Source organism: Triturus cristatus, chromosome 9, assembly GCF_964204655.1.
Source record: "Triturus cristatus chromosome 9, aTriCri1.1, whole genome shotgun sequence".
Taxonomy (NCBI): Eukaryota; Metazoa; Chordata; class Amphibia; order Caudata; family Salamandridae; genus Triturus; species Triturus cristatus.
In genome coordinates this window covers 1221024187-1221051051 of record NC_140592.1, presented here as the reverse complement: position 1 = coordinate 1221051051, position 26865 = coordinate 1221024187, and the positions used below count along the sequence as shown (strand labels likewise).

At 48.7% G+C, this 26865-nt stretch overlaps 1 protein-coding gene across 4 annotated transcripts in view; it reads left to right on the top strand.

Annotated features, from left to right (window-relative positions):
- ACTN1 (actinin alpha 1) overlaps window positions 1-26865 on the top strand; it is a 252285-nt gene that overhangs the window by 146414 nt on the left and 79006 nt on the right. For all 4 annotated transcript variants that reach the window (XM_085627295.1, XM_085627296.1, XM_085627294.1 and 1 more), the window contains exon 3: window positions 3142-3261. In XM_085627295.1, coding sequence (XP_085483421.1) covers window positions 3142-3261 — 120 coding nt within the window. The remainder of the gene's footprint in view (window positions 1-3141; window positions 3262-26865) is intronic.

The following is a 26865-nucleotide window of genomic DNA, read 5'->3' as shown; positions in this document are numbered from 1 at the left end:
GCAGTGGGAGGTGGGTCTACCAAAGTAACTCCTGTTTAATAATGTTAGCGCGGGTGCACAAAAAAAGAAGCCATCAGTCGGAGATGGGTCTTATAAAGTAACTCCTGTTTAATAATGTTAGCGCGGGTGCACAAAAAAAGAAGCCAGCAGTGGGAGGTGGGTCTACCAAAGTAACTCCTGTTTAATAATGTTAGCGCGGGTGCACAAAAAAAGAAGCCAGCAGTGGGAGGTGGGTCTACCAAAGTAACTCCTGTTTAATAATGTTAGCGCGGGTGCACAAAAAAAGAAGCCAGCAGTGGGAGGTGGGTCTACCAAAGTAACTCCTGTTTAATAATGTTAGCGCGGGTGCACAGAAAAAGAAGCCAGCAGTGGGAGGTGGGTCTACCAAAGTAACTCCTGTTTAATAATGTTAGCGCGGGTGCTCAAAAAAAGAAGCCATCAGTCGGAGATGGGTCTTATAAAGTAACTCCTGTTTAATAATGTTAGCGCAGGTGCACAAAAAAAGAAGCCAGCAGTGGGAGGTGGGTCTACCAAAGTAACTCCTGTTTAATAATGTTAGCGCGGGTGCACAAAAAAAGAAGCCATCAGTCGGAGATGGGTCTTATAAAGTAACTCCTGTTTAATAATGTTAGCGCGGGTGCACAAAAAAAGAAGCCAGCAGTGGGAGGTGGGTCTACCAAAGTAACTCCTATTTAATAATGTTAGCGCGGGTGCACATAATCGCAGCGCTAGGATGGCCATGACAAGAGTGGACATCGTACACAGATCTACGAGGTAATTTATACAGGTGGCACGGGCTTAGGATGTGCAAAATATTATAGCAGGAGCAGTCCCTGATTAGGTAAGAAGGGTGTGGCTTGTTCCTGACGGGCCATCGTACAAACGAATATGAAAACATTACAAGTGGGCATTGCTAGTTCCTTCGCCTACATAGACAGACAATAGAACAAACCAGTGTAAACATTACACATGGACATTGCTTGTCCCTTCTCATACATTGACAATCGAACAAACGCAATATAAACAAGTGGGCACTGCTAAGCCCTATGCGGGCAAAGAGCAGGTACGTTAACACCAGTTGTGGAGAAGATACGAACAAAAACAAGTCTGTTTGTGCTGACTTGAAACACATAGAAAGGCACCAAAGTTTGTGATTTCACTATCTCGGCGAATACACAATGGAAGAACTGATGTTCAGATTAATCAGGAAAAATGCGTTTTTCACAGAGACACCACACCTCACAGGAGGTACCCAGTGCTGAGTGACAGTCACACTTAAGGATGCACCCCCAGAGCTTGGCAGCCAGACTCTGCACACAATGCAATCCTGGAGTCTCACTCGCTGGATGTTAATCTCACACCTTGGCCAGTCTGGATGGCTCCATTGACTTTAGCAGTCACACACCAGCGGTGCCATTTTTCCGCTACAACACTCAGTTTTGGTGTCCAGTCCTGCCAGGCGTTGATCAGTGAACCTGTGGCTGTTGAGATCCCCAAGACCTTGAGGAAGCTCAGACGGTTGAACGCCTTCCTTTCGCTGAGGCCTCCTACGCTGATGCCCCATTACATGCCATTAGGGCCTACCAGCCTTTCATCCTGTCCTGGTCATTGCAGTGGCCACCTTTGAGTTTGGGATTATAACATCATCCATTGCTTTAAAACTGCAAGTCTGAGAGAGTAAAGATTAGATAAATGCTAATACGGTTACATTCGTATTAGATTATATCAGCAATGTTTGATGCGAAAATCTGTCCTGAAATTTTGTTCAAAGTTACTAATTATTTTAAATCTTCCCAATGAGGGAGGGAGGGGCAGTGAGGAGAGAGGTGGTAGAGCTTTTAAACACATCTCAATAGAAAAAGAAGTACTATATATATAGATATAGAGAGAAAGCACTCAAACGTTTACAGGATGTAGAAACATACATTTAATACAAATTCCTTAAAAAATAAGCAAAAAGAAATCAAGTACATTATTTACCTGCAAACATTCTGGGGAAATACATACATTGTCGACGTGATAAGTTATTAAAATGATTTAGAAGAATTTATCAATACATCAGAAATTTACTTTTTCTATTTATAAAAAAACATTTTCAATGTTTTCTACTAATCCCCATTAAACATACACATATAAAAGAATAAAATATATTTTAATAATGGGGAGGAAAATAAATTGCCCAAAATTATTTATACAATATAAATGTTACTTTTCAGGTAATTATAATGTAATATTAAAACACAACACTTAAATTTACTCCAATATCTGCAATAACATTTTTATAAATATTCTCTATACTTTAAACATGAAATAACATTATTATTCAGTAACTTTGGAAAAGTTAAACATGTTAAATGAAAACAATCTAGCTAATAATTAACATAAGTAGTAGATTAATCAGTTATTAATATTTATTTTAATTAAAACTAAACCCCCAATCGCCAGAAAACCTACATCCCAAAATAGAGAGACACATTGTAAAATTATACATGTAAAAAGGAGGTTGCATTTTAGGTCGGGCTCAGTATATGATGTTAGGCTAATGTTCGATCGGGTTCGGTTCGGTTACATTCACGATATGGACTTTCCTTTCACAAACTTATGCTAGATGTAGAATTTGTTCCTTTCTTTTGACTAATGAGCCGAAATTGTCTGATTATATTGTTTTGTGAAAGGAAAGCCTGGGACAGAAGCCATGGTGCCCTCTGTGACGGAGCTGTCACGCGTCCCTGATCTCTGGGCTGGCATGGCAAGAACCTTGCGTTGGAAATTACAGGAGCTCCTAGATTAGCCCCCTTGTGGGTCACTTAAAGGGGCTCTGATGTCAGCTGCCCAGGAAAATGCAAGCTTCAATTCATGTCATCCGAAAATATAAAGCGTGGGAATGTTTAAAAAAAGAAAAACCAAGTTTGACGTCAATTACAAAATAAATCTGCGATGCGCAATTTGCACTGTATCAAAGACGAGAGGCGAAGACAATAGAACGGCACTCTGGAATTAAAGAATTGTTCTAGACTGGCTCTCTATACTTATTTTGTTCAGAAATGGCGTATGATTTCTTTTGTCCCTCCCATGACACTTTGTTGCCCATACGCAGTACCCAATGATGTATGCCCCCACTCTCTTCATCTCTTTGCCCAGGTGAACGTCTGGCCAAGCCTGAACGGGGCAAGATGCGAGTCCACAAGATCTCCAACGTGAACAAGGCTCTGGACTTCATCGCCAGCAAAGGGGTCAAACTGGTGTCCATTGGCGCTGAAGGTAAGCGGCAGATACAAGCTTCACACTGAGTGTCCCTTCCAGGTCTGCATCTGAAACAACCGTCCCTAGCTGATGGCTCGCGGAAGAACCGTGTGGGCCAGCAGGGAACCCTATCCACTTACCAAGAGACTCCAGTCTGGGGAAAACTGCTTCCTCGGCTATGAATCCGCTTTTTGAATCTTTGTTTTGTAAGGATATGTTTTAAGCAATTTGGCTCTTCTGGTAAAAATCACATGCCCAAGACAGGAAGTACATCACTCATGTTACAGATTTGAACAAGGTGCGCTCGACTGTTCCGTTGTGCAGAATAAATGAAGCCTTTAACAGGTGCATTGTCATAGTCGATGGAGGACGAGTAATATATATATATATATATATATGGGGGGGGGGGGGTCTGGGTTGAATTGGCACGTGTATTTTAGTGCCATGAGCACTGAGCTGCTGTAGAGTGAAGTGGACATAAGTGGACCTTCCATCCCAACACGGCGTGCCGGAAAGTCAAATGGCACATAGGGTGAAGATTCACACACAAGATCAAAAAGTGGAGCAAGTGGTTCAGTCCAAAATGGCTGCCCCCACAACAAAACACTTTTGTTTCCAATATGGCTGCCAAGCAGCTCGTGCCTTAGATCCACAGTGTAGAAGAGGCCAGGGACGTGTCTGTTCACAGACGGAGACAAAGCACACTGGGGAGCGCAATGGGCGCAGCTACCACAACGCTGCCTGATCAGTGGAAGGATTGCAGAACTGTGGAAGTACGCAAAGGATTGTCCACTCAGCCCGCCGTGCCTCGTGACCGAGCGTGGAGGGACGCAACACCTAACACCGAACATCAAACAAGTGGGCACTCCAAGCCGCAACAGTGAACTTAACACAGAGCAGTTCTTCCTCCACAGCCATAGGCAAACACAGCGAGGCATTTTAACCCTCTTCTTAAAGAGTGCGGCTGGACAGACTTAATTGTAGGATCGGTTTAACAATCTTGCGTGCTGGTGGTTGTGGTGATCCGTGCATGTAGAGTATTTCTCATTTACCAATTGTCCTTCTCTAGAGCTGCCTGAAGCCTAGGGGCAATAGATGACTACTGTCAGTAGTTACGAGTAGGAAGCCCTAGAAAACATACTTGTCTGGTGAACACATTATGTAGATAGGTATGTTCTATCTAAACCATTTTAATCCTGTTCTGCTAGATGACTTGGGTTTCAGGCTATGCCTCTTTAAATGCAAGAAATCACTCCGGTCGATGGCGCTACAGGCCACAGCTTCCCTCCCTCTGCCTCGAGCTCCCCCAACAACACCCTGTCCCCACTAAAATCCAAGACTTCATGCCGCTCGAAACCCTATGTACACGACAGGTTCCTCAGCAACATGTGTAGCCCCCTCTTTAGATGACATTCCCTCTTCTGCCATCTTGTGGCAGGGATTGGAACTTTGACACAGGAAATGAAGGCGGAAGTGGCCGCGTCAGGCACATGATTCCACAAGATCCCAGGCTTGGCCTATGAATGGTGTATTCTCCATAGCGAGACAGCCATCGTCCTCAAGAACCGTATTTAGTGAGAGACCCGGATGAGCTAGAAACTCCTTATCTTACATCAAAGGTCAAGTTTCTATTTATAATCTACCTCTGTCTAAGGTCCAATTAGAAATTCCTTATGTCACTCCATGACCACGTCTGCAGGTGACGCACAAGATGCTCTGTCACGCGCCCTGAGCATCCTGGGTCAGGTTTTGTTCATCAAGGTGTGCGATAAACTTGCGTTCACCTGATTCTGCTCCTTTCTTCCCACCACTGAGGAAGATTTGAAAGTTGCGCTCCTCCAGCAAGAGAAAGGAAAGATCTGGGAAATGACTGGGCTCTTTCTGAACAGAAAAGGAACCTAAATTAATGTAAACAGAGTGAAAGCCATCTTAATATCCATTGAGGATCATGATAGGGGCTCACCCGATGAGACACTGTATCTGAGCTGGAAGGGGGTTGGCTAAAAGCTGCTGTGAGGCCTGGGATTGGCTGTGGGCCAGGTGGAGAGCCCCGCCTCTCTTGACTTGTGTTTGGTATTGTTGGATTTATAGTCTTCTCTTGAACAATTCCATTCAAACACTCTTATTGAATTTCTAGCAAAAGGTGCATTTACATTTTTCTCCAGGGCTGGAGTCTGTGGAACCCTGCGGCGGCCATGTCAGTGCTGACTGATCGTATAACGAGATTTAGCTAAAAAAGAAGAGTGTTGGGCGCTTTACTTTTGGTCACTATGTGCTCAAGAGAGCAGCTGTGCAGCGATAGTACCTGCTATGTCAGAAGCAGGAACCGAGAGTTGCTCCTAGTCCTGCCCAGCGTGCTCAGAACGTGCATGACTCCCAGTTTTACCCTCGCTTGCTTTGTACTGTTGCTCCCCACCATCTGATCCGGACAATTTATTTGTATTAATTTACTACTTTCATTTGTACCTCATCTGCTGGTGGTTGTTTTGTGCACCCACTGCCATTGGCTTGAAACAAAATATTTTGAGATCTGTGCTTAATGTGAGCCGGTGGTTTCTGGTGCTCGGCACTGCTGCCGAATTGTCAGCACCGGCTCTAGTGACGGTCTGCACATGGTGGCGCTGTCTGTTTAATTTTGAACTGAGCACAACAACCGTGTTTATTAAGTCCAATAATACCAGCCTCTCAAGCCATTATTAAAGCGTGGCATAGCCTGAAATAGTCTGAATTGTCGCACTTGTGAGTGCTGTGGTTAGGTGTCAAGTTGGGACTGTAATTGGCAGCGGCCATGTGTGGTGCATGCTGCAGTGGCCTTCCGAGAAGAGCCCTGGCAGTTCACTTTTCACAAATTAAGCTCGAGATGTTGCTGGTGAACCTTTTCCCAACACCACTGTCATTCCTGGACTACTTGATTTAGGAGTTCTTTTCTGAGACTCCCGTTTGGTGCTGGCTCATCTGATTTCACCACTGCCCCTCCCCTCCTCTCCTCCAGAGTAAACATGTTTTGATTCTTAAAGCTGGATTATAATTTAACGAATGCAAAAACCTGGTCGTTTTGTTCTGAACTGTCTGCACTCTTTTCCTTCCGGAGATGGGGCCCAGGGCACTGGCACTGTGCTCCGGAAGTGGTTTCCAGATCTGCATGCATTACTCCAAAGGGGCCTACAGAACTGTAGCATTGCTCCGGAATTTAGCGCAATGCTCCAGATGTCACCTCCAGAACATGAAGCATTCCACATCTCTCAAGATCAGGACACAGTGGCCCAGATGTGGCCTCTAGAACTGCTTACAACTGCTTACAAGTGCTCCAGATCAGGTCCCCAGGTGTCCTCTAGAACCACATGCAGAAATCTAGATGAGGCTTCTAGAAAAGCATACAGTTGTTCACATGAGGATTCCACAGCTGGACACAGGAATGCAGAGATTACTTTAGAACCACATAAAATGCAATTGCAATACTGTACAATAAAATGTCTGCAGAAGAGGGCTGCAACACGAGGCGCAGCGCTCCAAGTGTGACCCTATTGGTACTCTAGTATCTCTTGCCCCGGATATGAGCGCTGCAGCCCCAGGGAAGCAGAGCTTTTCCGCGTGGACAGGGTGAGAACCTGTGGATGGCACTTCGTTATTCCCCAGCCTAGCGCATAAAAGCCTTGGATATTAGGCCTTATGTTGCTTCACGGTCTCAGACCGCCTGACCCAAGTACCATAATGTTGTCCGCTGAATGGTCAGTATCTCAGAAGGTTGTCACCAGCTTCCTGGAGGTGGGAAACTTCAAATCTTTTTGAACTGCACAGCATGCACAATGTTTGTAGAATGCGTCACAAGTTTGCCCTGTTACCCTTACTTTATGTTACCTACTTAATGCCTAGATGCCAATAAAATCACCCTATGTGCTGCACTAACTGGCACACTCTCTAGAAAAGAGTTCAGTATGTACAGTGTTCAATATTGCTGATCAGTTCTATGAAGCAACAGAAAGATCATTTTCAAAAGCAGACTGGCGCTCAGAAATTTTCTTTTGGAGTTGTAAAACAGCGACAATTTTTCCTTCAACAAAAAGTGGCATTTCCGCCTTTTTTTTTTTTTTTTTTTTTTTTTTTTTTACATCCTCTGCAGTGCTTTGCCAATTTCCCTTAAAATGACTGCACAGATATTTGGAAACGCGCACAAAATCCTTAAGTTTGGTCCAGAGTTTCCTCTGCATATCTTTTTTTTTTTTTTTTTTTTTTTTTTTGTCGTCATATAAGCCGCCAGTCTATACTCTAGATGGAAATCCCATATGCCTTTCACATTGTCTATTGATACCGCCCTGGACTCAATGCGTGGCAATAGGGGTCGCCCAGAGGTAGGCTGTTTCCTTGTCCCACTCCCCTGGCCTATGATGAAATACCTCAGGGCTGGGGAGGACCGGATCAAAACAAACCTCTGGCATAATCATCGGACCATTATGTCGACAGCCAGGCCACCAATTCCGACCACACATTATCCGTATTCTCTGCTTGGCACGCCATATCCATCTTGCTGACTTCTATAATATTTCGTAAGCAGTCAGTCAACCTGGGGGGGGTTGTTGACTTCCATTCTTTGCAAATCTCTCTCCTAGCTATAACCATCACATAGAATATAAATTGTGTGGAATAATTATTAACGTTATAACCGGGTGGTAGGCCAAAAAAAACTAACCTCGGAGAGCATATAATGGTAGTTGTTAAAACTTTCCCCAGGAAGTCAAAAATCTCTTGCCAATATTCGAGAATCTTTGGACATTCTAAAAATATATGAGTGTTATCGGCTGACAGGAGTTTACAGCGCAGGCAACAGTATGCCTTGTATTGCCTCTCGCTTACATGGTGGGTGGAGAGGCTGAAGGCGTGAAGACTTGTAATGAAAAATTTCTCTCAATGGCTGACTTAAAGGGGAGCATTTGTGGGGTATGATTTTCTGGCCTACATGTGGGAACGTGGGTACAGATTAACACACAAGATGACATGCCGCAAAGTGGAACCGTACATCTTTATACCCTTTACCAACATGGCCGCCAACTGATGAAGAGTGCATGTCCAACATGGCGGCCTCAACAAGCTGCTTCTATAAAAATCGCATCCAAGATCGTGATTGAATTCCATGATTAGCTATATATTTTTTTATTAATGCATAGGTTTTAACAAAGTGAACAACGGCTGGGCGCTCAAATCAAAACAGTAATCCCCAGGGGCGTAACACAGGTCCCCGCAGCCCCTGCGATGCGGGGGGGCCCCGAGCTGTAGGGGGGCCCCCACAGCACAAAACTCTGGCCCAAGAGCTCGGATTAGATCTGGAGTGGGGACCCTCCGGGTACGTGGCAGCAGACCCCCCCCCCCCCCCCCCACCCCCCTCAACTTTCGTTACACCACTGGTAATCCCAATATTAGAGTGGAGTTTACTTCTCGGAAGGAGAACAAATAATCCCATTGATTTATTATCTAGGGTTATTACCCTAGCCATCTTGCCAGTTTAGGATGTTGACCCATGCCTACAAAGCCCTCCACAACCTAGGACCAGCATACATCGACCACCGCATGAACTTCCACCAACCTTCCAAAAACCTTTGCTCCGCCTCCCTCGCCCTCGCGCAGAAACCCTGCATCCGCCGAAGCCACAGTGGAGGCTGTTCCTTCTTGTACCACACCACCAAGTCGTGGAACGGCCTACCCCTCCACGTCCAGACATCCCCCCTCGCTGGCAGAATTCAGAAAGAGACTCAAAACCTGGCTTTTCAACTGAGACCAGAAACCAAGAGACTGGATACCCTCACGCGTGACTAGCAGCGCTTTACAAATGTTTGATTGATACTGCCTTGGATTTTCCTCATCTTTCATCAGGATGCACCAATGCGATTCTACATCCTGAAACTGCATCCCTTTCACTCGCATCCATAAACCATTTTCCAAAAGTAAAGGGCTCATTTTCTAGTAACCGTTGAGTTGAGGTTTGCCTCCTAGGCGCGGTCAGGCAGGCACAGTGCTACAGGTGTGACCTCAGTTTTCATGTCCTGGTCCTAGGAGGTATCCACAACGGAGTGCAGCTGCGACCGTTCAGTTAAATTCTCTGCATCTCCTTCGTCCAGAGTTGTCTCCCATGATGGGAGATTGGGCTGATACACATGATGTACAACGCTCTCACGGCCAGTTCCACTTTCAGGCCAAGTGTGTAGAGAATGCGGATAGAGGACTTTATTGCATGTGTGTAAGGTACTCTGTGGAGGTATTTCCACCCTGTGAGGTCACATCTGGCATACTGGCACACTGAAGTGTACCCTTGCACACTCCACAGTACTCTGAACCAGCCGGGGTTCAGCCAGTTCATTAGTCCTTTGATGGCGTCTTCTACGTTGGTCACATTGGCTTCGATGCAGTGCGCCATACAGTCACCATTCTAGGTGGATTCACCATCTAAGGATTGGATCATCATATTAATCCGCTATTGGCCGGCCGCCACCTCTGAATCCAATCATAAAAACCACTTGTATTTTTCGTGGCGCATCCGCAGTGTAAATACCAGATGTTACCCGTACCCGGTTCAGTGGTTCTCATTAAGTATCTTTGGAACGAATGTCCAGTTGAGTTGGCCGCCCAGGATTCATCACTGCAGATATCAGCGGCCAGCGTTCTGTCACTGAGCCATCTCGCCCGCTTAGGAGACCTGTGTGAAGACCTGCTGGCGACACTATCCGTAAAAATGGGGGATAAGAGGTGCTTTTGGGGTGTGTTGTGTATGTAGGGCCATTGTACGTTGCAGGCTTTAACCAGGCCGTGGTGGCGCTTGCAGGGCACGCAGATGCAAAGTCCTGTGCCCCCCACGCGGTCTTCCTCCTCGGATCTAGATGCCTCAATTTTAAAACAAAATGGCTTCCATATGTTTAATACTCCAGACCAATTTGAATTTAGTGGGTAGCCGCTAGCCTTGGTGACCAACAGAGGGACAGGCCATGACGTCAGGCCTCTGCCCATGGTGTCCGCCTCGGTGCCTGTGAGTTACAGACGTCACATCGGTTAAGGCAGATGTGTGCTCTCCCCTCAGTATAGCAGGGCTGGAGCATTAATTCAGAGGCTGCCTCCTAGGAATTTATGAGATCTTAATAAGGAGTTTAAAAGCCATTCCGTGGAGGAATACAAGGGTCTGAAGCCAGTGAACCAGGACAAAGTGGCCGCCGCAGCGCCGGGCTGGTAAGTATCTGGGATTAATGGCCCGTGTGCTGTAACCGGCGGGGGAAGCACTTGTCTCACCGCCTGCGTTAATCTTGCTTATCGCTGATGGGGCGGAAGCGGCGCGCATGCGCGGCGGCCCCGCACCATTCATAGCTTACTTGGATTTACCGAGCTAGAGTGCGTGCTTCCAAAGCCGCACCGGGATAGTGAATACCTGCAGGCCCAGGGTCTGGTGAGCACCAAATATAGACCCCCCCCCCCCCCCCCTCGAGCGACTGCCCCAAGGCAGAGGAAGTGTTAAACCGGCTCGAGGCAGGTGGAGAGTTTGGGCCGCTGTATCATTTCAAATGTCAGCTCTCACAGACAGGTCACGCCCCCCGCCGTTATCCCCCCGCCCCCGTTGATCACCCTAGGTTTTCTTTTCTCTGACTATAGGCAAAGTTTTTTTTTTTTTTACCACAAAAACCATTAGCCCACCACGTGTGGTCGAAGGTGGGCCAGATATTGCAGGACCTTTCGTGCACGTGCTCCATGGAGTAGTGTGAAAAGCACTGAACATTTCATGATACTTGTGAAGTTGGTCAAAAAGGTTCCAGGAGTGTCATTTTCAGACGTTGAATCATACCAAGTACTGTTACGTTCGCCCACAGAATAAAGATTTTATTGGGTGGGGGGAGGGACATACGGTTTTTCAGACGCAGTCGGTAGATAAAGGATCCATGCACTATTATTATTATGTTACTATGGTAACAGGCAAGGTCCTAGTTTCTTTTGCGAGAGGCAAAATCTGAAAACGTTTATTCTACGTATCCCTATATCAATAAAATAAGTTAAACTTCCTCTTTATTGTTTTATTTTCACTTTTTAGGTGGGAAACAAAATTTGGTAAACTGATCCTGTTCTGGAGAATTATCCCCCCGATTAGGGAGCCATAATTTGAAGAGTATTACAAGTTCTTCGTTGTACAAAATGCAGCGGTATGAACTCCTGCAGCTGCATCAGTAGGTTTGTGATTTCACACATCACCAGTTGAGTTCTGCAACTCCCAGCCCTGTTTGTCTAGAAAAGCCTTTCCACATTCCGCACCAGCAGCTCGAGTGGCCCTTTCCCAGCTCGGCTAAGTAAACTCCCAGTGCGCTGCACGTCACTGCGGCTCTCCTCCGAGCCTTCGGTTTTAATAGATATCTGCCATGGCTACTGTCAATCGATTGGGACATATCTGATCACGCGTGACCAAACTGAACTCCTTACCATGCCTTCTAGAATCCATTTCTAAATCCATTCCAGGACCCACAGAGCCCTCTGGAGCAAGGGCCGTAAACACCCACCGAACAAGAGTTGAGCTCAGCACACTGGAAATTTGGACCTGGTCTCTGCGGACAGCCTTCACTCTCCAGGTATTATAGGATGACGTTTAGAGGATGCAGGCTGGTCCAGCAAGGCTGTGGGTCACTTTTCCAGAGGGACCAAGAGACGTAATTCAAGCTCACTGTCCGGAACTAAAAGAGCCTTCCTCTTCGAAGGGTGTGGATTCTGTCCCATAAAAGTTTGCTCCCCGGTCTATCAACTTGTCTCTTTGTCCGAATCTCCGACACAATAACAGTTAATGCAATAAACATGGCTACACGTTTCCAAACTGAAAAGACTGAATTCTCCCACAAAGGTTAGGGTCTGGATAAGAAGAGGGTCGGGAGTAGGTCATCTTCACAACGAAACTAAACATTATGTAGTTTTTGGCAGATTCTAGTAGTGGAAAGTGAGAGAAGCGTCGACTGCCTGGCATTAGACGGGGTGAGCATCCCGGTTCTTCAAGGGCTGGAATTGCGTGCCGTTTTCAGGATCTCCTCGTGCGGTAAATTGACCTCCAGTGTCTCCGAACTGGAATACGGAGTCTGGTGTGAATGCCGCCCGTGGGTGGTTGGACTTCCAGTTTAGGCAAAAAGGTCAATAGAAGCCGTCGGAAGCGTTTCCGCTTTATGTGTTGAAGTAGGCAGCTTTTTGGATATAGGTTGGCGCTGGTTCTTCCAAAGGAGTGGGTTGGATCAGTTTGAGTGGGTCAGTCACTTCGCTTTGGGAGTTTTCTGATCAGGTATGAGTTTGCCGTGAAGGTGTGAGTAGATGACCACAGCTGCGGAGTGCGAAGGAATCCGTTAATCTGGTTTGCAGCAAAGAAGAAAAACCATTAATCTATTGACTGATCATTGAGATGAGATCTCCTCAATGAGCTCTTTCTGTTTAGTGAAGTCTCTCTAAGCCCCTAAACACCAATGTTAGGATTGTTAAAAGTTTCTCTTTTCTCTAGTTTGTATTACTCAAATGCAGGTCTGTCCAGGAGGGCTGGTCCATGCCAGACTTTCTGGATATCCGTGTAGGATGCATACAGTAAATCTAAATGGAGCTCACTTTCATAGTCTGGGGTTATCTGGAAAATCTGGTATGTATCTGGCCCTCCTGGACCAGCGCTGAGCATTGCAGCGACAAAGCACGGCGCATTTCCCACGTCTGAACGTCCATGGCTTGGCAGTTTGGGCTGGCCCTTTCCCATGATGCACAGGGTCAAGACTGATTTGCATATAGCTGGGTCTGAACTGGGGGGCGAAGTGAGCTAAAGAATGATGATGGATTCAACCCAGATCTGTGACTGGGGGAGAGTGTCTGAAAAGTTTCAGCACTCCATCCATCATCTCCTTGTGTTTATTTTCAAGTATAGTCACGTGCCTGACAATCTAGTCCGACTTGTTCTGAGGACAAGCTTGTGTGAACCCTTCCAACAATCACTTGCTTCTTTTGTTCTTTGAATGGCGTCAGATATCTTTTGAGGCGCTCCTGCTGGTGGAGGAGCGTGACATTGTTGGCCTTTTTCCCAAGCTCTTTGGAGTTTGTGGATGCTGACTTTGAAATAAATACTTCTGAGATTAGTTGTGTGGTGAGTCCTTTCTTTTACATCAGCTGAGTGTTCCGGTTTACTCCGTCCAGGAGACTAACAGGGCCCCACCGACGGAGCTACAACCCACCCTCTCACCGTCTGTCTAGCAACTAAACTCCTTTCTCCGACTCCTACATACCGTCGACCGGGAACCAGTGGAAAACCCGGAGACTCCATCTAAGGCAGTGATCCTCAAACTTTTTAATGCCCCGCCACCCCCAGTATAAAAAAATCATTGGTGCCGCCTGAATTTTTAAGAATTATTCTATTAAATTTACAATGTTTAAATATGTATTTCATTGCATTTTTAAAAAGTTTAACATAACTAATGTTTAAATACGTCTAGACGTATTTAAACATTAGTTATGTTAAACTTTTTCAAAATGCAATGAAATACATGATTGCCAAACATAATATTCTGGTTAGCTAGACTGTGAAAGTATCCACAGTGTGGTCATCTGAAATGGGGGCGGGGCGCTTCGAAGGATATTTGGAGTATCTCCCTTTTGACTCAAACTCCCAGCCAGGTATAAATGACAAAAGATGTTCGTGATGACCCATTACAGATTTGTTTTAGGTTTAATACAAAGCACTGTTGGCGGCAGGATGCTGCTTTTAACCAGAGCCTGGTTAGGTAAGCAGGCCTTTGGAACCTCAACAGTGCCCCCCCCCCCCATTCTCCGCCCCCCCCCCCCAGCCCCCCGAATTTACTGAGTTGCCTTTTCAGAATTATCAAGTGACCAGCCCAAGTTAAAGGTCTGTGGCTCTCTAAAGTCTGCAGGGAGCCGCATTACTTCAAGGCACGGCTGAAGTGTGTGTGTGTGTGTGTGTGTGTGTGTGTGTGTTAGTTATGAAATATGAAAGGTGGGTCAGCCTTCACTAAAGTTCATACTAACTCCTGTTTTCATGTTTCCAGGAGGATGTGCAGGAATGACGGTTGTGTTTTTTTTGCTTTCTCAAAAGGATGAAATTCTGAATGATGTCACTCCTGTTATTTTCACCAGGTTGAGAAAAGGCTTTTTTTTTTTTAGGAGGGGAGTTCTAGATAGCACGAACTCGACCCGAGGGTATGGGAGTGATGTACATGGGCACCAGTTGCGTTACATTCATTTTGTTAGGCACGGGGAAATTAGGTGATTTACCAACAATCGCAGGGTGTTGAGCGTCCCTGCCGAGACAGGAACCCTGTTACCCAGCTTCGAGGTCGACCGCTCTAGCCGTTAGGCCACATCCTTGAAGCCGGTGTTCCAAATGCGGGAAAAGCGGATGTGTGTTCGTAATTTAACGTCCCTGAAAGGTTGGAAACCTGACAGTAGTTTTTCATGTTATCTCTCCCAGAGGGATGGAGCTGTGGTTTTACTTTGGTTGGGAACAAAAGTGTGACTAGTAGCTGTGCACATGTTAACGCCCTCACACCCAGGTCACTGTCAGCATCGAGCCAGAAAGGTCCGTGTTCTGGAATTAGACATTCCTTTTAAATATTTAATTGAAACTTGTATTGTCATAATTAAAGACAATGTGCTACCATGTGACACACCAATACAATCGCCCACGCAAATCGGCTATTATTGGCGTGTGTTTTGTACGGCTGAAATGTCTGTCTTCATCTTTCTAATTTTGGGGCAGACGGGGCCCCCAGTTGTGAGAACAATCGCAGATGACACGTGACATTAACTGTGACACCATCTCTGTAGCTCGAAATACCAATGCGTTGAAATTAGCTGCGAATGCTGATCAATACATCTGTGCCGATCAGCAGACAGACCCGGGCACCCGTGACCTTGAAGTGCGCGCGCCCGTCCTGGGTGCGGTGTTTACTATAGCAGACCCGCAAACTTGTATCAGGGGCGGGGCTTCCCTTGGTGCAGCAGGTGTAGTGGCACCGGGGCCCAGAAGCCTGGGTAGAGGGGGGAGGCACGTCGTTCCCTGGCTATACTACAGGCTTGCCTTAACAATGTTGTCCTTCATCAGACTGGCGGTGGTATGTAGGTATGTATGATTTGGGGGGGGGGGGGGTCACAGATAAATACTGGAACTAAACCGTATAATATCAGCCGCCCATCGCCAAACTGTTAAACAAGTCACCACAGCCAAGTCAATCCAGCGTCCTGAGCACACTCGCTTCGATTGTCCTTTTTTTTTCTTCAGTCTCTGTGTGTGATCTTGGGCAGGTGTTGTTGCCAGCACTTCTCTGCAAAGGAGTCTCACTTGCCCGATGCACTTAGGAGGTCAGTGCAAAGTACGCTAATTCCGGCCTTCGATTTCCCACCTGTCAGACAGTTTGTGTGATTCTGGGCAAATCACTTCACATCCACGTGCCTCAGTTCTTTATGTGCCAGAATTAGTAATGGTTAGAGTCGGGTTAACCCCCTGTATTAAGCTCAGAGTTCATAAAATTGACTTTACATATGGGCGAGCAAGTCTCATATCACGCCCCCCCCCCCCCCCTCCCGCCCTCAAGACATGGGCCTGCGTTGCTACAGCCCGGCAGGATTTACCGCCCAGCTCTGCCTTTCCCCCTTGAAGTAGGCCAGCGCCGGCAGCGGATGCAGCCGGGCCTCGCCCCGTGTCCTGCCGCTCATGTGGAATATGGATTTATTCCTCGTTTTAACCGGAAGCGGCGTCGTTCCGCAGGCGAGCGTGAGATTGACCTTTGAGAGAGCGTGGCACGTCTCATCAGATGCCAAACACAGGGTGTTCTGTGCCCAGGAACAGCAGTGAAGGGTTCAAAGTCAGAGCGAGCTCGAGCCTGGGCACATTTTCCATTCGCCTGCCACCTGCCCCTCTCATCCCCGTACACCGCCTCCGTTTAATGCATTCCTTTATTAAATGTATAGTTGAATGAGTTTATAACGTCTACACTGAGAAGAAAGCAAAGGTTTGCGTTCCAAGCCGGCGTCATGTCTGTCCGTTCCCTCCTTCTCTGCTCATCCTAGGCCGTGATGTCATAGGAAGTTTGTCACCGTGGGGGCGGGGCAGGAACAAGCCAGTTGGAAGAGTTCATGTCTGGGCAGGGTGCTTTCCTCTTCGTGTGATTTATCTCTTGTATACATTGACCTATACAAATCAATATAGGCGAACCCCTTTGTGCTTGGCGTGTCTCTGGACTGCCCATGACCCAAGGCTGGTGATGCACGGCGCGCCCTCAGCGAGGTTTAAATACTCTTCACTAGGGTCACTGCAGGTAACTGCATTCCTCCTTATTTGCATAAACGCGCTTCTAAAGCGGCCTGCAGTCACCCTGTACATACACGCTGCCCCTCCCCCACACACAGCTAATGGTCAGTGTGGAAGGCTACTCGAGCTTCAGTCCACCCCTGGCGTGACTCCTGCGTCACAACTAGCCCCCCTCACGACATCACCTTGTCTGTATTCCTCGGCCCCTGATAGTCGCTGCGCATTCTTTAGAGCAAGCTCTGTGACCGGAAGTACTTTCCTCCCTCTTCGTGAGGGCGGGACTCTGTGTGGACTCTGAAGTCCAGGTGTAATCCTCAATCAGAGGGAAAGGGGTTTGGAGGGATCTGTGCAGAAACTCTCAGAACATGATTGGAGCCCCCCTGAGCACCAGGAGCGGCGCCCCCTTGAGCACCAGGAGCGGCGCCCCCTTGAGCACCAGGACGGCCAGACTGACAGCCCACTCTGTTTTGTTTACCTATAGGATGCTCTACATTGTGCGAGTGTAACTCCACACTGCACCAAACTTTACTCCCCACATTGAAATGACAGCATTGTCTGTCTGACCTTGTCCGACCAGTGCATACTCTCACCAGCAGTTAAATGGTTGTGCTGTCATGAACTGATGCCACAAGCCCTAGAGCTCATTGGAGCTGCCGTCAGCCGCCTGTTCTCTTGTCGCCAGCCGCCTGTTCTCTTGTCGCTCTGCTCCTGGAAGTCCAAGAAACCTGCAATTTCGAAGTGACCTCAGAAGTGAAACTCTGAAGCTGAAAACCCCCTTTACCAGAACTTCAGTACTTGTCTGGAACTCCTTCCCTTTAAACATCGAAAATAAAACTACCACCTCACATTCTGGAAACATCTGAAAAACACATCTATTCTGTCCTTTCTTGAATAAGTCCCATAAACAGCTTTGAACTGTCCTCCTCTGGAGCAAAATGTCAGACTCTGCTATTTTCTCTTTACTTCGTGAAGACCTGCAATGTGCAAATTCTTCATCCCAGATGAGTTCTCCAGCTCGGTGCCCCGCACCGTCCATGTGCTGCTCTCTGTATGTCCGGTGTGAGCTTCACACTTACTTTTGGTCGTGTTATTGTTACTGTCAGTTGTGTGGTTCTGGTTTAATGTAAAACACATAAATGCCCATTGGGGCTAATGCGCTGTGCAAGAATACAATTATTCGATTGGACAGAGCACCACAACTCCAGCACCTTGAGACCCTCAGTGGTGATTTGCAGCGCTTTATAAATCCTGATGGATTGAGTGAAATAAATACATATTACTTCACCGTTCAGCCACTATCAACTGGCACACTAAATGATAACCCTTGCCCTACTGTTCTGACCAGATGCATTAATGGTTCACCCACCGTTCACACTGATGGATCATTGTGGAAATCTACTATTGTGAAGTCACAAGACTGTGAACTCACTCACACTAACAGTTCACCCGTTGATTAACAATGTCCTTGTTTCATCCTCTCAGGAGAAGAGGCTTCTCCACGTGTGTGAAACGGTGAACGCTTCGGTGTGAACACAGGGCTCATTGTTCACACCGGTTCCTCCTCCGGCTGGGTCTGAGGAACAGGATCGTGTCGAAGGTGAACACAAGACCTGTGCACGAGCAGGCAGGCGGGAGCACATTAAATAGGCGATGAGCAAGTGTCCGCACCTGGGATCCACATGTCATTTGCAGATGTGCTCATTTCGTGGCTGGCGAAGTGTGGTTCCTCTTGGCCGCAGTGGCGTGGGGCCTGTGGTTCTTGAATCATTGAAGACCATTGATTTTTCCAGCTCCGTCCAGCTCATTCCTGAAACCTTAAAACACGTCCATTTATTTGACTGCCTGGAATGATGCACTCGACGCTCCATCACATCAGGGCTTCATGGAATGGGACATGGAAGACGCATCACCCTACTGTTGTCTCGCTCTCAGCAGCAAAGATCTACTCGCGAGACAGTCTGGTGGTTACATTGTCTGCTGTCAACCACAGACCTGCGTTCTAATCCCTGAAGTTGTGTGATCCTGGGAATGTCTGTCAAATTTTCACGTGCCTGGTTCTCTTACAGGTGCATAGAAGCAGGATAAAGACCAGTTTTAAGGGCCGTATGAACAAACTTGAGTCTGTAGCGTGTTCCCGCAGACAGAAAAAGTACAATGTTCGATCCTGGTGATCTGGACATTAGCACGCGTGGTCGTAGTATCTTCCTACCATTGTTAACTGACGCCTCTAGTTTGTGAACCCTGTGGGCTACCGATGAACGAATACAGCTCCTCACTGGAGGGGTTTCCTTCACTGTGAATTCACAGTAATAGTTCACCGTTGTGTTATGCGACTGTGAGCTCGCATCCCTTGTTGGGAACCTCTTGTCCCCCCCCCCCCCCCCCCCCCTGTAAATTCACACCAATAGTCCAGCCATTGTGTTGTACTGCCATAAACAGACACCACTTGTTGTTGAAGCACTGGCTTCTACTTCTGTGCGGTCATTGGTGGACTGTTTCCCACCGTGGCTTGGCGGCACTAGTTGGACCCTTGAGTAAAACCAGTGTGAATGCACTATTCATCCTTTGAATTCTACTATTGTGAATTCACAGTAACAGTTACCATCGTGGCTTATCACTGTGATCTGACGCCGCTCCTTGCTGAAGCGTTTTCCTACCACTGTGAACTCAGTGGTTCAGCAGTAGTGCTCCATTGTGAGCTTGCACCATTCTTTGCTGAAGCGTTTTCCTACCACTGTGAATTCAGTGGTTCAGCAGTAGTGCACCATTGTGAGCTTGTACCATTCTTTGCTGAAGCATTTTCCTACCACTGTGAGTTCAGCAGTAGTGCTCCATTGTGAGCTTGCACCATTCTTTGCTGAAGCATTCATCTGCCACTATGAATTTAGTAGTTCAGCAGTAGTGCTCCATTGTGAGCTTGCACCATTCTTTGCTGATGCATTTTCCTACCACTGTGAGTTCAGCAGTAGTGCTCCATTGTGAGCTTGCACCATTCTTTGCTGAAGCATTTCCCTACCACTGTGTTCAGCAGTAGTGCTCCATTGTGAGCTTGCACCATTCTTTGCTGAAGCATTTTCCTACCCACGTGAATTAACACGAATTGTTGAACTGTAATGACCTCCCATTGTGACCTCACAGAGGTCATTGTTAAGCTCTTATCCAACCACCATCCCTTCTCTGAAGTAGTTAAACTGGGGCTTCCCAGCACTACTCTCTCTGCCTGCAGGGGGCGGTCTAGGTTCTTTCCGAGGTGTCTGGGTCAGGTTCCCCCTGACCCCATAGAGTTGTATTCCTGACTCTTCTTGAAAAGCTAAATGCTGATAGAGGCACAGAAATATGAGCCAGTCTGGGCCTGCTGGGGGTGAGGAGAGAGATTGTGTGCTAATGGTGGCCCGAGGAGCCTGGTGTGAGGGTCTCGCCTCAATCAATCAATACATTTGTAGAGCACACTACTCACCTGTGAGGGTCTCAAGGCGCTGGGGGAGAGGGGAGCTGCTTCTGCTTGAATAGCCAGGTCTTGAGGATCCTCCTGAAGGTAAGTAGGTCCTGGGTCTCCCGTAGGAGGATGGGGAGGGTGTTCCAGGTCTTGGTGGCGAGGTGGGAGAACAATCTGCCGCCGCTGGTCGCTCATCGGATGCGGGGGACGGTGGCAAGGTCGGCGAAGCGGAGCTGTCGGTTCGTGGTGTAGAAGGTGAGTCGTCTGAGGTATGCCGGTTCGGTGTTGTGGAGTGCCTTGTGTGCGTGGGTGAGGAGCTTGAAGGTGATCCTCTTTTTGACAGGAAGCCAGTAAAGGTCTCTCAGGTGTGATGTGTCTGTGGCGAGGGATGTCGAGGATCCGGCTTGCGGAGGCGTTCTGTATCTGTAGTGGTTGTTTCAAGAGCTTGGCAGAGGCTCCTGCGTAGAGGGTGTTTCCGTAGTCCAGCCTGCTCCGAACGAGGGCCTGGGTGACCGTCCTTGTTTTGGAGGGGATCCAGTTGTGGATCTTGCGGAGCATGCGGAGGGTGTTGAAGCAGGAGGATTAGACAGCGTTGACTTGCTTGGTCATGGAGAGTGTTGAGTCGAGGATAAACCCCAGGTTGCGTGCATGGTCGGTGGGTGTCGGTGCTGTTCCTAGTGCAGTCGGCCACCAGGGGTCGTCCCAGGCTGAGGGGGTGGGGCCAAGGATGAGGACCGCCATCTTGTCAGAGTTCAGCTTCAGCCTTGCATTAGTGTCTCCCTCAGTATCTCACTTCACTGTCTGGCTTCAGTGTCTCTCCTCACTGTCTCTACTCCGTGTTTCGCCCCAGTGTCTCAACTCACTGCCTCCTCTCACTCTCTCCTCTGTGTCTTCCTTCACTGTCTCTCCTCTGTGTCTTCCTTCACTGTCTCTCCTCCGTGTCTCTTCTCACTGTCTCTCCTCCGTGTCTCTTCTCACTGTCTCGCCTCAGTGCGAGCCGGCAGCTTGTGTGACCTGCATCCCTTGGTCGCCTCTCCAAGTAGCTGGAGGGCCCCGGCGGCGCGCTCTGGAGGGCCCCGGCGGCGCGCTCTGGAGGGCCATGGCGGTGCGCTCTGGAGAGCCCTGGCCTCATGCTCTTTTATCGCTATTTTACGGCTCCCTCTGTATTTTGACGGTAAATTTGTAATCCTTGATCAGTCTTTGTGTATATTTTGGCTGAAGTCTTTGACGTGTTCATCTAAAAACTAAATACCATGTGATGGTTTTTTGGAGGGGGGGCTTTTTAACCCCTTATATAAAATGCGCTTTATCGCTGCGGGTGGCTTCATTTCGCCCTCTTACAAGCAGCTTCCCGAGGCTCCTCTGCTTCTGTAAACACACAAACACTTCAGTGTGAACACAGGCCTCATTGTTGACTTATCCTCTTGCTGGGTCAGAAGAACAGAACATACTTGAAGTGTGCACTCGCATGTGGACACTGACACAGGAGCACGGTACTCGGCGAGCAGGCCTCAGTATCGGAGATCCAGGCACTCACGTGTGCAGAGTGCACACACCAGAGGACAGGAGCACAGTACTCTGCGAGCAGGCCTCGGTATCGGAGATCCAGGCACTCGCGTGTGGACACAGGAGCACGGTGCTCGGCGAGCAGGCCTCGGTATCGGAGATCCAGGCACTCACGTGTGGACACAGGAGCGCGGTACGTGGCGAGCAGGCCTCAGTATCGGAGATCCAGGCACTCACGTGTGCAGAGTGCGCACACACCAGAGCACAGTACAGTACTCGGCGAGTAGGCCTCTGTATCGGAGATCCAGGCACTAACGTGCAGAGTGCACACACCAGAGCACAGTACAGTACAGTACAGTACTTGGCGAGCAGGCCTCGGTATCCTAGATCCAGGCACTCGGGAGTGCACAGGAGCACGCCTCACAATCTGAGATCCAGGCACTCGCGTGTGGACACAGGAGCACGGTGAGCAGGCCTCGGTATCGGAGATCCAGGCACTCGCGTGTGGACACAGGAGCACAGTGCTCGGCGAGCAGGCCTCGGTATCGGAGATCCAGGCACTCGCGTGTGGACACAGGAGCACGGTGCTCGGCGAGCAGGCCTCGGTATCGGAGATCCAGGCACTCGCGTGTGGACACAGGAGCACGGTGCTTGGCGAGCAGGCCTCAGTATCGGAGATCCTGGCACTCACGTATGCAGAGTGCACAGACCAGAGCACGAAAGCACAGTACAGTACTCAGCGAGCAGGCCTCAGTATCGGAGATCCAGGCACTAACGTGTGGACACAGGAGCACGGTGCTCGGTACACTTTGACCTCCTGAGGCGGAAGCCGGGAGAGTCTAGCTAGCGTTTTTAAAATTGTATTACTGTGTAAACTGAAGTGATTTTAGACTTTATTTTACTACTTCGAGTGTGTATTTAAGGTGATTGACAACTTTCCTACCTCGATCCCCCTATGCCACGGGATACTTTCTCGAGTGGACGCCCTGCCCTGGGACACGCAGGCCACGCCCACCACCTGACAGGCCACACCCCTACCTCCGCCACTATTTATCATGTGTTTCCACCGGAAGCGCACCGGACGGGCGCAGCGGGGGCGCCGTTTGCGCGCCTAAGGCAAGCCCGTCTGCGCCCGTCCGCGACCAGACCGCGGCCGGGGCCAGACATGCTGCTGGCGAGGGATCTCCGGGTGAAAGGATAGTGTGGTCAGGTGAGGACCTAAAGGCTCTGGCTCCCCCCTTTAAATGCTGTCCGCACTCTACAGACCCTCTGACCTTCGCCCCTCCTCAGATTTGTAACACTTGTGAGATAGTCTTTGGCAACGTAAATTCTGTGAGGCCTCCTAATCCCAAATCTCCACTTCAGATAGGCATTAGAGCTGGACTTACTGAATTGTAGATCCCTGGCCAAACATGCTGATGATGTCTGGCTGTTACTTGAAGAACAGGAATGGGATATCCTGTTTTTAACAGAAACATGGATGAAGGAAGACAACTTGACCTCCATTGCATTGGCAGTTCCTCTGGGATTTAAAATATGCCTCGCCAACCGTTCTGGGACAAAAAGAGGCGGTGGCGTAGCTATCATTTTTAAAGAGCACTTAAGACTAACCTCCTCAGCACCTACGACTATTCAAGGAATTGAAGGCCTCCACTTCTGCTTTCAGGCAAGTCCTCAGCTCTCATTAGCAGGACTGGTGATTTATCGCCCACCGGGCGGCGCAGATTCTAACTTATCTACCCTACTGGACATGATTGTTCAGAGCTCGCTCCTCCACCCCCATTTTATTGTGGTGGGTGACTTTAACATCCAATGGATAAATCCGACTGTGCCATGGCAGAGCTACTTAGAGCTACTTTAAGCACGGCCAGTCTTAGACTGATTAATGAGGGCCCTACACATAGGGGGGGGGCCATACTATTGATCTCATCTTCTCTAATATCAAAAATGTGCTGTCCGAGGATCCACTCCCTCTGACCTGGTCAGATCACTCACTTGTCCCTTTTACACTGAACTTGGCGCACGACATTTCTGCGTCCAGTAAATGTTACTTCCTAAAAAGACAATGGAAGAAGCTGATCCCCCGAGACTATGGGCCCTGTCCTGGAAAAGACTACCCCATCCCTGACAAACAACGCCAATATTGATGCTCAACTCCTCGAGTGGGTTGGAAAGATGGTTTCCTCCATTGCGCCAGCTTCCCGTGCACTATCGAAAAGAGACTCTCCCTCAGCACCCTGGTTTTCGCAGGAGCTAAGAATAGAGAAATCAGCTTGTAAAAAGCTGGAGAGACTCTGGAGAGCAAACTATGGTCTGGAGGAAAAGATTAGGTACAAAGAAGCTTCTAAAAATCTACGGAAAGCTATTAGGAAAAATAAAAAACGTTTTTATGCAGACTCGATTCTACAGGCAGAACAGTCTAGCAAACAGATTTTCAAAATAGTACAGTCTTTTTTTAAACCAAAGTGCATTGAGAGGGAGGTTGCTCCAACAGTTATGCTTTGTGAGCAAATTTCTGAGTTCTTTGATCAAAAAATTAAAAAGGTCTACGACTCTTTTGGACCAGAAATAAAAACAGGGAAACAGGACCTCGCGAATAAGAGCGAGCTAAGTGAGACTTTCACCCAGTTCCTCAATATCCCCGTGAGTGAGGTACGGCAAGAACTGCTCCGATGCAAATCTGGTTCACCCGACGACCCCTGCCCTGCAAAATTATGGAGCTCTATAGCCGACTTCATAGCTCCTACACTTCATCATATCTGGAACTCCTCCATTGCTTCGGGCATATTTCCGGATGCATGGAAACATGCTACCCTCCTGCCCTTAAAGAAAAAGCCTAACGGGGACCCGGAAGATCTCACTAATCTCCGCCCGATATCCCTATTAGCCGCCCCGGGAAAAATGTTGGAAAAAGTCATACAGCGCCAGCTGAGTAAATTTGTAGAAGTAAACAAAATTCTCCATGAAACACAGTCTGGCTTCCGGCCCGGCTTTAGCACGGAAACAGCGCTTATTGAGGTAGCCGAGCCAGTTAGGTGGTCGATGGATGCAGGGAACTCAGCAATGCGGGTACTCCTGGATCTGTCGGCCGCCTTTGATACGGTGGACCACGCCAGACTACTCAGCCGGCTGGCCGAGATAGGGATTCAGGATAAGGCACTGGATTGGGTACACTCCTACCTATCCCAGAGAACCCAGAAGGTGGCACTTGGAACGATCTCGTCGGCTCCCAAGCCCCTTGGCTGTGGAGTCCCGCAGGGGTCGGCCTTAAGCCCCCTTTTGTTCAATGTCTACCTTGCTCCTCTCTTTACGCTAATTGCCAACTGGGGTGTCAAGGCAATTTCATATGCCGATGACACACAGTTGGTATTTCCGTATTCCGAGATCCCGCAAGAGTCCTTTTCTAACTTCAAAGGCTGTCTTCAAGATGTAGCCCACTGGATGAACGCTAATAAATTAAAACTTAATGCCAATAAGACTGAGGTTATCTTTTTTGGCAAGGGCTCCCCGCCCGCGTCAGATCTTTGGTGGCCGTCGGAGATGGGTCCTGCCCCATCCCCCAGTCACACGGCAAAAAATCTTGGAGTGAGATGGGATGATTGCATGTCCTTTACCTCCCATATCCAACAAGTTGCCGGATGTTGTACGAGCAAACTGAGAAATCTTCGTAAAATCCTCAGACTCCTACCAGAAGACTGCCGAAAAACGGTTATCCACGCTACTGTGACCTCAAGGCTGGATTATGCCAATGGACTCTACCTAGGCCTACCAAAATACCTGACACAAAAGCTTCAGGTAGTTCAAAATGCGGCTGCGAGACTGTTACTGCGAATTCCACTCAAGCAGTCAGTCTCTCCGCATCTTCGATCTCTGCACTGGTTGCCAGTTGCCAGCAGAATAAAGTTTAAAGCACTAACGCTGGCTTTTAGATCTTTGCATGGCTCCTGTCCAGTATACCTGAAAAACCGTCTTCCCAGATACTCCCAAACCCGCGCATTGCGGTCTAACTGCCGTGTTCAACTGACAGTCCCACGCACGAAAAAGGCTCGACTCGGGGGTCGGACTTTTTCGGCTAACGTCTCCGCTCTGTGGAATACCCTGCCACAAGAAATTCAACAGGCCCCTTCCGAATCCTGTTTTAAGACACTGCTAAAAACCTGGCTTTTTAACCAACCACGCTAGCTTTTTAATTTTTAATTGCTAATTTTAACTACTTCCCATGTCTTCTGTGTTCTACTAGCGCCGGGACACCTCCTCGCGAGGTAGCTGTCGCGCTTTACAAAACCCAGTATTATTATAACGTGCAGAGTGCACACACCAGAGCACGAAAGCACAGTACAGTACAGTACAGTACTCGGTGAGCAGGCCTCGGTATCCTAGATCCAGGCACTCGGTGTGCACAATCGGAGATCCAGGCACTCGCGTGTGGACACAGGAGCACAGTGCTCGGCGAGCAGGCCTCGGTATCGGAGATCCAGGCACTCGCGTGTGGACACAGGAGCACGGTGCTCGGCGAGCAGGCCTCGGTATCGGAGATCCAGGCACTCGCGTGTGGACACAGAAGCACGTGCTCGGTGAGCAGGCCTCGGTATCGGAGATCCAGGCACTCACGTGTGCAGAGTGCACACACACCAGAGCACAGTACAGTACTCGGCGAGCAGGCCTCTGTATCGGAGATCCAGGCACTAACGTGCAGAGTGCACACACCAGAGCACGAAAGCACAGTACAGTACTCGGCGAGCAGGCCTCGGTATCCTAGATCCAGGCACTCTGGTGTGCAGAGTGCACAGGAGCACGCCTCACTATCGGAGATCCAGGCACTCGCGTGTGGACACAGGAGCACGGTGCTCAGCGAGCAGGCCTCGTTATCGGAGATCCAGGCACTCGCGTGTGGACACAGGAGCGCGGTACGTGGCGAGCAGGCCTCAGTATCGGAGATCCAGGCACTCACGTGTGCAGACACACCAGAGCACAGTACAGTACTCAGCGAGCAGGCCTCGGTATCGGAGATCCAGGCACTCACGTGTGCAGAGTGCACACACACCAGAGCACGGGAGTACAGTACAGTACTCGGCGAGCAGGCCTCCGTATCGGAGATCTAGGCACTCCCGTCAGCAGAGTGCACACACCAGAGCACTGGAGCACAGTACAGTACTCGGGAGCAGGCCTCACTATCGGAGATCCAGGCACTCACGTGTGGACACAGGACCGCGGTACACGGCGAGCAGGCCTCTGTATCGGAGATCCAGGTACTCACGTGTGGACACAGGAGCACGGAGATCCAGGCACTCAAGTGTGCAGAGTGCACACACACCAGAGCACGGGAGCACAGTACAGTAAGTACAGTACTCGGCGAGCAGGCCTTTGTATCCATCGTTTGTCTGAC